Source organism: Corapipo altera, unplaced genomic scaffold, assembly GCF_003945725.1.
Source record: "Corapipo altera isolate COAL_440 unplaced genomic scaffold, ASM394572v1 69, whole genome shotgun sequence".
In the NCBI taxonomy this organism is placed as follows: Eukaryota; Metazoa; Chordata; class Aves; order Passeriformes; family Pipridae; genus Corapipo; species Corapipo altera.
In genome coordinates, this window is record NW_020884908.1 from 2,373,347 (window position 1) to 2,385,859 (window position 12,513).

At 37.7% G+C, this 12,513-nt stretch overlaps 1 protein-coding gene across 5 annotated transcripts in view; it reads left to right on the forward strand.

Moving 5' to 3' along the window:
* Nucleotides 1–1,626: 1,626 nt before the first annotated feature.
* Nucleotides 1,627–12,513, forward strand: part of MAPK10 (mitogen-activated protein kinase 10) — a 166,111-nt gene continuing 155,224 nt past the window's right edge. For 3 of the 5 annotated variants that reach the window (XM_027652835.1, XM_027652836.1, XM_027652838.1), the window contains exon 1: nt 1,627–1,737. In XM_027652835.1, the coding sequence (XP_027508636.1) occupies nt 1,718–1,737 (20 nt within the window). In that variant the 5' untranslated portion in view covers nt 1,627–1,717. The remainder of the gene's footprint in view (nt 1,738–12,513) is intronic. The other 2 variants (XM_027652841.1, XM_027652840.1) reach the window with 2 other exon arrangements.

Sequence of the window (12,513 nt, forward strand, 5' to 3'; positions counted from 1 at the left end):
CCTTAAGTGCCTGGTACAGAGAGCAGGGGGGTATGAAGGTGTGCATGTTCTCAGAGACCTCACACAGCAAGAGGTATGTGGGAGTACAAAGGTGATAGCAGGAGTTCAAAGATCTCCGATTTATTTAGGTGACTTCAGAATGGTGATGCAGGTTAACACCAGCTTGATTCTGTCATTTACAGTTACCAATGAAGGATTTGTGTGTTTCCAGTCTGTAGTCATCCCATGTGTATTAATTTAGGTACCAAACACTGTTGACCCGTAGCTCTAAGGGCTGTAATGGTGGTATTCCCGATCTGTATGAGTGATAGGATTTTCCTGGCATGTCACCAGGCAAGACTGTGCTTGTTGGAAGTCAATATATAAAAAAACTACCTCATAGGGAGCACGTGCATCTCTCACTTTTTTCTACAATCATAGACAAATGTGGAATAAACCTTTTCTTGCAAGAGGCTACTAGGCTGCCAGGCTGGGTGCTTACAGTTGTGAACCACACAGTAATAGAATTTTTGTGGCTTTTCTCTTTCACTCTGTAACACATATGTGTATGTATACACTTATTTGTATAGTGTGTGACACTTATTTGTATAGTGTGTGTCTATATGTATGGAAAGACAGTGGAGAAGTTGGACTGTTTGTGGTGAAACTGCACTATATTCCATGCTGTGCTGGGATAAAAGGAGAAGGTCAGTGATGTAGGGCAACTTAGACCCAAGAGAGAACTCTTTTTAAATTGATTGTGGTGGTTTGTATTATGTTATATGCAGGAACAAAACCACCAGGGAATATCTTGGAGGTCTTTCAGTGCAGCCAGGTGACTGTTGGCATCCAGCCCAAAGCTGGTGTGCAGTCACCACCATTCTGGCATTCTCAGGGAAAAATGGGAAGCAGAAGTAGTGTCTGCCTCAATTCCCACAAAAGGAAGCCAAATTATAGCATATTAAGCCGTAAAGAAACTTCCTTTTTCATGTCTGTAAGGACTGGAAAAGTTCCAAAGCATATATAAAATAAGATCATTGGAATATAAATATGGCTTAAGAATGACACTTGACTCTTTGAAATCCTACTTGGTTTCTCTGCCCATCACAGGTGGGTTGAAAGTAGATGACTTTTAAGGTCCCTTCCAACCTAAACCATTCTATGGTTCTATGATACCAATAATTTGGAACCTGAAATAGAAATTATCATATCTTCAATCTACTTAACTGTAATCTTTACTGACTTGAGGACTTTTTTTCTGTGTTGAGACATGTGCAATGTGGGGAAATTACTTGCTCATAATGGGCTAATAATAGATTTTGTAAGGTACAGTTACATTGCCTCTGTGTTTACCTGTCTGCAAAATGCATGCCTACAAAGAATTTGAAAATAGAAAAATTGCACTCTGAACATGGGTTTCTAAAGTTTTGTGGAAATCAATCATAAAACTTGAATTACATGAACACATAAAAGTAGGGGGGTTTTTTTGCTAGCTTTTGTATATTATCGGTGCCTATGTAAAAAGGGCTGCTATATATATGTATGGATCTATATGTGAAAAAATAGATTATATTGGAAAAATTAGCCATATTTCTCCATCTGGGAAAGGTGGGGAAAAAAAGATAATTATCTCTTATTTTTGTTTAGATCTGTCTTTTCAAGAAGAGATGCAACTACAGAAAGAAGGTGTGGTGGCTGTACATCACTGCGGTGTTGTCTTTTCTGTAAAGATGTGCAAATGGACCAACTAGTCTTGTGGTAAGTTATTACTGACAAAAAGCAAACACTTGAATCATTCTCTTAGCCTGTATAAAGCAAACTGCTTCAGTATTGTGGTCAGTGGGCTGATGGAAACAGTCCTGTAGCTGTTTTTCGTTTATTCTCTATTTATAATAAACATTTCACTTAAATATCTTCCATTCACAATATTAAAAAACCCCACAATTCGCAGGAATAACAGGAATAATTATATTTAAAAGTTTTACTTCTTTCAGAAGTGATGATTTGCTTCTAAATGAAGGATGCAAGCAAAAAGCAGAAGAGAAGAAGTGAAAACATTATAGAAAGTGACTGTAGTGTCTCGTTTTTTAAACTTTTAAAACTTTTTTTGGTTGCACTCGCACATAGCACGAGACTGTGTCTTCTAGGGTAGGAAATAAATTGTTTGGTAATATCTGTTACCTGATATTGTTCATTAAAACACAATAAAACTAGGACAATGGTATCCAGTCTGTAGCAATTGGAAACCATCAGATGACTGGCACCTGGCCTGCATATAGGTTATGCCTGTCTGAACAGGAGGGACTAAGGTGGCACCTAGGAGGTAACACATGTGTGGGTGAGCCAGGATAAGCCAATTTTCAGCAGCTGGTAGCAGCAGTAAGATTTTGGACCAGGCTAGTCTTGACTTGTTGGAAAGCTCTATACAAACAATAGTGATGATCTTGGGGAAGAGAGAAATAGCCTATTTTGATTGAAACCTCCTCTTGTTGAAAAGCTCTTTAGCTTTATTTAATCTGCCTTGAAGAGTAAAAATCATCAAATAATTGAGAGCCACGCTGACAGCCACCCTGACATATTAGACTCATGTATCTAATATTTGACTAATATTTTTAATAAATGATTGATCTTCAACTGTTAGGAATCAAGCAGTAAAAAAAAAAAAAAAGCTTGTTTGAAATTTTGAGACTTGTCTGTGGCTTGTCCCTCATTAGGGTGTTCTCCAGTTTGCTTGAAGAGCCGTTGCAACAGGGTCAAGTGTTCACAATCCATATCTTTTTAAATACATAAAGCTGTAAAGCCTCATCACTTCCTTATCTTGGCAACTGAAATTCTATGCCCTTCTGTATATATCTGATGAGATAATCACCCACATTTCTGTTAAATGTAGGGGTTGAGAAACAGGGTAGCACTGTAAGTAACTATTGCAAGGCTGAAAACGTTCATATGAGTTAAACTGTGCTCTTTGTGGCTGCAGCGGCAACTACTTTATTTAGAAAAAGAAGTTAGAGAGAGAAAGATGTGAGAGGCAGTGGCTGCCATCTTATTGGCTTTGCAGATTCAGCCCAGGTCTGAGTTATTTTTGGTGCTCCAAAAACTGCTTCTGCCTGCTTAAACAGTTGTAGGAACAAACCTGAGAATTTTCTTTTTCCCCTTTTGTGATACTGCACAAGTGAATTTTTCTCCCGTGCTTTCTGTTTCTGACTTTGGGGTTTGCATTCACCTCTGTACAGGGAATCCAAGCCTGTCACTGCCTGGAAAAGTGGTTCTACCACCAAACTATTAGCTAAAAGTGCTAATAGTTTTTCCAGCTGTGCTTAAAAAGCAAGCAGGACTCCTCTGGCTATTCACAGAACACCAGGATTGTGAGAGGAGACCTGAACTTTTTGTGTTCTAGACAGAGAAAGGAATTCATACATAGTGCAGTGGCAAATGTTTCTTCTAAGATAACTAGCTGGTTGTCATCCTTCATGCCTGTAGCTTTAGATAAGCTTGGCTTGAACGCCTGTTTCTCCTCAGACGTGAGGGAAGCGCTGTAACACAACTTTGAGATTTGGATTCCGTCCAGTGAACCGCAGGCCTGAAAGACAGATGTGTCAATGTGCCATTCCTAGGTATCTAGGTTTCTTACTGAACCCAAGGATGTTAAAAGAACTGTAGTAAATTCTGGGTTTGGTGAAGTGATCTAGGGCAGCTTTGAAGTGGCTATTTATGGCAGACACTCTGAGTACAGTCCCCAGTGTGAAAGTTTTGTTACATAGCATTTTGTCCATCTGTTCTGTGATTTTGATGATTTTTTTTTTTTTTTTGTGATGGGAAAAAAGCTAAAATTACTTTGGAATTTGTTCCTATTCCTTGCTGGTTGTCTAAGAAGGAAAGTGAAGTGAAACTTAATGACTTTAACAGGAATTTCCTGGATTGGCAATTCTTTCTTTCTCAGTTAACATTTGAAGAATTGGGGTTTTTTTCTCACATCTTCTTTCCCAATCCTTTCAATGCCAATTGAAAACAAAAGTATGGTTATAAACTTTTGCTGGATAACCACTAAAAATTACTTGTATTTGGCAGCAATTTCCCCATACTACCATTACTTCTGGCAGTAATGGTAACTCTTGGTAATGGTAACTTGCTTTTATTTTTCACGTGTTTTTAGCACAAAATCATAGAACTTCTCATCTCATTTCCAAGAATGTTGTGTGTTAATGAAAGCACTTCTTCAGAAAGCAATGCAACAATGCAGATTATGAGATTATCTTGGAGAACTGTTGGTTTAAAAATACAGACAAAATATATTTCTCTCTTAAACGAAAAAAAAGGCTGAACAGATGCAAAAGTGGATCAGCTTTGAACTTTTTATAAGAAACGTTAAGTTATACCTATATAAACATTCTAAAGACAGCACAGCCTTTTCTGTGGTTCAGTTAATAAATATGTTTGCAGTTGGAAATTATTAAAATTTTATTTAATAAAAGTCAGTTGAAAAAAGGAGATATGTAAGCACTGTTTGTGTAAACTTGATTTATTGAATTTGTGCCGTAATCACTGAATTTCAGGGTAAATAGTTTTGCTGTTATCGCTTATGCTTTTGTTTCCTCCAAGAGACTTTCTCACTAATTTCTGATTAATTCTATTATTTGATGGGAATTTCAAGTATTTTGCTTGATTTCAGAAGTAACTTAAAAAAAAAAAAGTTCTTTTCTTCTGAACCTTGCAATTTAAGAAGGTAAATGGGATATTTGTGTAAAGGCGGTACCAGGTTCAGAAGTGATGTTATTAACATTTATTACATTACATTTTTTAAATTAATGTTTTTAATACATGTAATTTCTTTCATCCCAAAGGCACTTTACAAAATATGTGTATCAGCTGTCATCTACTAGATGGGTTAATGCTTTGGTGATTCCTCTAAATGACATATTGCATGCAAACAAAAGATCTTCAGTGTCTTAGTCAAGATTGATAAAGATTCATCGAGGCACCTGGTGCTTTGTTTCAGGAGAAAAGTGCTGTGCTTGGAAGGAATCCATGTCAAGATTACACCTAGAATCTGTGATCAAAAGGAGAAACAAAATACATTTCATGGGCATCTTCCAAGTCATAGTTTCATGCTATAACCTTGCTTTATCTGTCTGTGATAGCAACAAAAGATAAGTTGGAGTGTATCATAAATTGCAGCCTGACTTGGAGAGGACAACAGGCATCTGGCTAGTGTAGAGCTGATGTCCAAGGACATTAGGAGCCCAAACAGCATCGATACCAGTGTGATATGAAATGCTGCAGAGAATATTGTCTGCTATCTAGCTCCTAATTCAAGAGGGATGTAGTTCTCCTTAGTATCCAGTGGCATACTGTCCAAGTCTGCATAGATTGTCTTGGACTTCATCCAGTATCTCAAATAGCATCAAGTGCTTATGATGAGATGACAAGCTTGCGCTTCATAAGGCTCACCCAAGAGTGTTGTTTGGATTAAAAGTGTACCATTTCCATAATGTATTTCTTTTGCTTGAGTTCAGAGCAAATAAGACAAATCACTGAGGGAAAATGTAGGGGATAGACCTGCCAGGTAGATGTCAATAAGTTGTGTTCTCTGTTTTTTCTCCTGAATTTCAGCTCCAGTAAAGTAAACATGGGGTGTCATGGAAGTTTGCAATGACCCTCAGCAAAAATCACTGCAGACAAATCAATCCCCAGAGTATGTTAATTCTTAGGACTCAAAGGCAGAGATCCAGTGCTATTTTTCTCTCTAAAGTGGCCAGTTGCTAAAATATGATTTAAAGCCTCTCTTTTTCTCTCTTGAAAGGAGATCATAGAATTTTCTGCAGATTCTGACTTTGATTTTGTTTTTTTTTTCTTTCCAACAGTCAGTTATCTATTTCAGTAGATGTTTAACTTCTGACCTTTTTTAACTTTCATTTGACTTAAAAAACAGGAATAACAATTTTTTCCTGAAATATTTCCCCCCGTCCCACCATGAAAGCATACTATGATGCTGCAGTCCCTCTTCAGTGATATAATTAGATCAGTTATAAGAATAGTTCTTGAAATGGGCCTCTGCAAACTATTCTCAGTCAACAGAAGTGGTTCTTTAAGCCTTGAAACCTTCAGGTAGGTTATGGTCTTGCCTTTCCTGTCAGTAGAAATAATGCAATATTAAATTGAGGTGTGCCAGGTGCTTTTTTTTATTTTATTTTATTTTTTTTATTGTTTCTTTTCCAGCTTTGCCTAGGTTGTTATTCTCATCACTGGCTGTAGATTTGTCTGAATTTACAAGATTATGTGACTGTCTAGATCAGATACTTTTTTTCTGGTGTAGGTACTCATCGGCACTGATCACACCATCTCTGTTTTTTCAGTGAGGTAAAGAGAACAGGATTCTTTTGTTTCTCTGGCTTAGGCAGAATTTGCATGAATGTGTGAGTTTTCTTCTTCTTTTTTTTTTTTTCTTGCTGTTTCTATGACATTCTTTGCAATATGGCAGAATGAAATGAAGAAGTATGCCGAGGCAGTGAAGAGGGGGAAGGGCTAGAAGCACAAACAGTGTCTAAGTGAAACAAGAATGCCTGGAAAACGTGAATAGCTCAGTTATATCTGAGCTATTACTTCATTTATAAAATTGAAATATCTTGGCTTGAAATTGCACTCTTCGCATCACTGTTCTGCATCTTTGGAGAATTACAGACCTGTCGAGCAGAGCCAGTTTGCACATTGTCCTCACTTAGCTGGTTTTTTCTTTCCAGCATCAAAATTAAAATATGGTGCTTAATGTTGCTCTGCATAATGCTGTATGACAGAATCATCTGTGTATGTCATGGAAGTAACAACTCCAAGGATCGTCTTCTGTTTATCTCCAGCTGTGTCTACTGCTTTGTCTTGACAAAGGCTATTTGAGTGTGACATTTGATTACATTTGTATCCATTCTACCTTCCAGTGGTCACTAATAGAGACCTTGGATTATGTTAGGAGTTGGGGAAGGAGGAGGAAGCGTGGTTTTTCAGGTACTCATGTTTCTCTGGCCCTGTGCCAGCGCTTATGGCACAAAGTGAGAGATGCAGTCTGAGCTGCTCCTGCTAAGGTGAAGCAGCTCCCTTTGGTAGGTTGCCTCAGATGGGAAGGTTTCATGCTCATGCTGGTACAGCATCATGTGTAACAGGCACTCTCCTGCCTTTGTCCAGCATTTGAGAGCATTGCAAGCATGCCTGAGGCACCAAATGTGGAAAGCAAGTATGGTGAAGAGAATTTTTGCATACTTTGAGAACATGCATCCCATATACAGTGCTCTGGGTAGTTGACCTACCTATCTCACTGTGTTTTGCTGTGAATGAATTTTTTACAAATCAAATCCAAGTTTAGCTGTTCTATTTTTTCTTAACTCACAGGCAATGCTGGAGTCCTCAGGGCTAGTTTCTGTCTTTATGAACTGTGGTCTTTACAACTCCCTAGTTTAAGTGAAACCTCTTTGAACTATTTCTTGGGTCAGGGTTGAGAAAAAATAAAGTGTTCAAAACTACTTTTTCATTATTTGATCATTCTGCTCCCAAAGGGGAACAAGAACACCTTTGAAATTGTGTATTTGGAAGAAATACTTGGGGGAACCAAATGCGTGGAGACAGTCAACCCAGATGCATTAAAATAAATGGATCATGTGCTGCTAATTTGGACATTCTGTGAATCTAGTCTTTGTTGGAACTGTTTGGTTGCCTTCTGGGAGCAGAGACTTGCTCATGTGCAAGCAGTGTGTAATCAGGACTTGGTAAGTGCAAAGCATCCCCAGGTGAGCTTGAGAAAAAGTGGATGAGTTGTCTAAGCTCTCACATGAGAATTAAGTTTAAGAAATGAAACAATTTGTGAGCAAGTAATGTACCAAGCAAGTCTTTATAAGAAAAGGTGATACATGAAAAGCTTTTGAAGTAACCCAGGAACCAGAGTTTTCAGTAGCAGAAGAGGTTTAGCCATCTCTCAGCAGGGAGCAGAAATCTATGTACTTCACCAAATCGGGACGTGGATTCTTTTCCCATTTAAGTAAGTCTGTGCAACTTTGAATACAGCCATGTTTAGCCAAGAGAATTATTTGGTCCAGCTCTTCTAAATCCTACCTTAGGGGACATATTATTGTCATGGTAACATGGTGAAAGCTTTTACTGTAAACTCAAGATAGGAATTTATATTGTTTCAAAATGTATATTTGGAGCACAGCCTGTTAATATCATCAATATTTATACAGCAGATAATATCTTCAGACAGGCTGGACACCATCTGTCACGGTCTGATTTCGTTTTATGGCTGTAGCAAAATGAACTGACAGTGTAGAATTGTTCACAGAAGTCAGTTGGAAGTGTGTCATGGTTTTCACATAAGCCTGTGAAAGGTTGTAAATGATGGTCATGTATTCATGTTATGTAAACAGGGAAAGTACTTGTTTTGGGAGAGGATTGATTTCTGTTTGTTTGCATCCTGAAACAAGTCTAAATTCTGTTTAGTGCTCTACTGTACTGCAATAATTTATAATTGAATCTTCATACATGCCTTATGTATCTCTGCAGGGAAAATTGAGCATGAAATCATTTGCTCTGGAAGAATTACTGAATACAGGAAATGGCAATTTTTATAATTAAATAAAACTTGAGCAGTTCATGGTATTATCTTCAGATGACAATTTAAAATTAAGGTTTTTTCTTTTTCATAATAAACATTGGGTTTATGACACTTTCAGCATTTCATGTAATGTTTTATATGATTAGGACAACAAAACACCCATGATAAATTTATTCAAAATTATATTAGTGCATTTTAGGTCATATTTATTTGCTAGGCTTTTATAGGACATACAGCTCTTTACAATAGACAAACCAGTTTCAAAAATGGCAGTAGTATTATTGTGTGCTGAAATATTTTTCTTGATATGCTTGTCATCATATTTTTCACTAAAGATGCAGTAATTGAAGGTACAGATGAAATAGTTTCATGCCTATTAAGAAGATCCTGTTTCCCCAATACTTGTATGGTTTGTTATTCATTAAGTTCATTCCCTTTACTGAAGTAAGTACTTAGCAGTCCGGTTTTGTACATGTAATTCACTGCCTAGTGAGATATATGTGCATCCTGCTGCTTCGTAGTTAGGGGCTTTTTATCAGGACATCCTTTTTTCTAATTATGATGAGTGTAAAGACTTGGACCCCTCTAATTTGTGTATTCATATGCCTGCATGCATTTGTGTTCACATTTCTCCTGTGTTAGTGGCTGTCTTGTTGCTGCTTAATATATTTATCTGCTAAGATTCATTTTATCCTATACAAGGAATTGATTTAGTAATGTACGGGTAACAAAAAGCATTTTGACTTGAAGAACCATTTTTTTCTGAACCTGCTCCTTTCCTCTGCTACATATAAACCAGGATTTCAACTTCTAAAATAAAGCATTTCAGTAAAATACCAGATAGTCACCTGATTTTGTAGTTGTTTGTACGATGTACAAGCAAGTGATCAGTGCAACTCCTTAGTCACTTACTGTTAATCAGTCTGTCTTTTATGAATTCTTCTGAGGTATCTATTATGCTGATTTGCTGTCTCTTTCACTTAAAACCTCCCTTGTGAAAAAGCGAATCAAGTGAACTTGCCCAACAGCCGTGCCCTGCCCTGTGATATCCCCGCCTGTTCTCAGTGACCAGACTTTGTCTCCAGTTACACTGTTTAAGGGCAGCAGCTCTGTATTGGTCAGGCCACGTGAAGGTACTGTTTGTTTAGATTGTTCTTTTCAACCTCAGAGTTAACCAAAAAGCTGACACGATGCCAGTCATAGTTATTTCTCCATCTCAGTTTAGTTCTGTTACATTTGTCCATTTGTATAGCAAAGTTAAAGAAATCCTGAGATTTAAATGTACACTTCTTCATGGTATGACAGTGTTGAGGTAGAAGAAGGAAAGGGGGTGAAAGGGGAGTAATAGGAGTATGTGTAACTTCTTTAACTTTTTCAAAAGCCTCTGTCGACCATTAGTGCAATAATCATATGGAAAATGAAATAGCTTCAAAGGCCTCTTGATGGAGATGAGCACAAAATCCAAGATTATTATTTGTTTGGGGATACAGTCCAGGTATACCTTCATCAGTAATTTTTTCTTGAGAATGAGGCAGAATAAAAGCAGTGAAGGCATTGCAAATTTTTGGATTTTGTTGAAACTAGCAGAGAAGTTTAGTGCAATGGAAGGTCATATATCAGACAAATGAGAGCTGCGAAAAAAGTACATTTTATTGCATCCTCAAGCTTGAAAAATAACTTTGGCACAAAGAGACTCTTGGATTTCATCTAGAGCGGGCATATACCCAGGGAGAGCAGCAGTAGAGTTTTGTGTCTGGTTCCATAGAGAGCCTGTGACACACCTTCACTGTTCCACTTGAGAGTGCAATGTTGCAACAGACTGAAATCATAGAAAACCATGGCTGAAGGTGATGCTGAGAAATCACTTAGTTCTAGCTTTAGCACTGAATTGGGTGGAAGAATTTGTTTTAGAAATGATTTGTTGCTTTATGCCTTAAAAAAAATGAAAATGCTTGCTCGCTAGGATTTTATTTTAGTGTCCTTAATTTAATGTGATTCATTTGGCCATTGAGAAGAATATGACCTCTGTAAGGCAGGCAGAGCTGAATTGGGTGTGTAGCAGCTCTTAAACCATCACAGTTTGCAACCCAGTGCATTAAGCCATTGCCAATTTCGGATTGCTTTAGTGTGCTGGATTGTAAACTGTGGCAATTCAGGAGTTGCTACATTCAGCCATCCATGCAGCAGGCTCTGGGAGAAATGGCATAAACTGCTTGAGCAATTCCAGTTTAGTCCTAGATATCACATGGATTGCCTGTGAGTCACAGAGTGCTTCCACGGCAGGCAGAGTTAGTACTTCTGTAGTACTTCTGTCCTGGTAGGACCATTTCAGAAGATTCATATGAACACTGTTGAAAGTGAGCACAGAGTCACAGCCATTTTCCTCTATTCTTTAAAAGCAGTGCTTAATTCTTATAAAGAATGCCTCATTTACCTACATCTATTTTTATTTTTTTTATTAAACAGGATCAGCAAACAAGGAATTGGAAACACAGATGGACCAGAATCTCAATATGGCAGTTATTTTTTTTAAGAGTGATCTTTTCATTTGTATAAATACAGAACTGAATGTGAGCAACTCCTGACATCATTGTTCTCCAAACCTCAGTGTTCTCAGTATCTCTTATGAAAATCAGTGACAGAGGTACAGCCTGATTTTCATCTCCTGTGCTACAAATTGTATGAACTTTGTTTTGGAATTCACATTTGAAGTGAATCAAGATGTTTTGTACTAGAAAAGACCACCACTGAGTGCTTTAAAGGCCCAAAGTAGGGATATAAGAGAGCATGTCTACCAGTTAAGGTTGGGGCAGCTATTCTGGGAAACAGGGGCCTAAAATGATTTAAATTATTTGACGCAAATTTTATGCACTGTGTCAGGCCATTTCAGTGTTTAGCTGAGGCTTAATTCCAGTGTGGAATGCATTTTATGGCATGGCATGGTGGTGTGTCTCGGCCCAGCCAGTAAACCATCTCTGCAGGACACTGTAAAGAGCGAGCTGTAATCACTCACGAATGTGGAGAGAAATGCTGGTTTAGCTGTTGAGCTGGAGGAAGCAGCATCATTGGAAAAAGCAGCATTTGAAAAGCTACTATTTTCCATTAGATATGTTGTTTCAAGGACAAATACCCTAATTAATCTCCAAAGCCTCTGACACCTCTGCAGGAGCTTAGTCGCCAGCCCTGTAATTATGTCAAAAGCAGCAACCTTTACCCTTTCTGCACCACCTTTTTTCAAAGGCATTCTCCTGACTCGCACAATAGTGTGGTTTTTTCCTAGAAAAACTATTTTTTTACTGTATCCTGAACCTTTTGGGTAATACATGTGTTTGGGTAAAATATCAGTATGGATGTATTTTTAAGGAAAAAAAGTCCTCTTTGCTTCAGATGAGTGACAAACTTGTACATATAGGTGTACATATATTTGTGCATAGTTGCTGTAGGTGGAGTCTTTCACCAAATGAGCAAAAGCCTTTGATAGGTGTTTGCCACAAAGAGACATCCCCAAAAAAGAAGGTAATATGTAGACTTTCTTAAAAGATGTAATTTCATTCTGGTCTTTTGCCTAACAGTAACATATTTCTAGAGTCTTGTTGAAGAAGATTCACAGTAGGAGTAATTTTTCAGGGTATTCTCTTGTGGTATTCTGTAGAATCTGGAAGGGATGGAACCTTTCTCAGAGTTAAAGGAGGCTCCTTTGCTCAGAGCCCCTCTGCCTTGGAAGCAGAAGTACTCACTTCATGTGCAAATATGATAGTAATGTCCTAGACAGAGTAGATGTGCTGTGGTATGTGAGAAAGAATATTATTACAGAGACAAAAACGGAATGAAGGTTTTTGTGTTTCTAAGGATGATGTGGAATCTGCCTGTTTAAATTTTTGTCAATGCTGTGATGAGAGTTTGTTTGTTTGTTTATTTGAATATCTTGTAGTTACTACCAG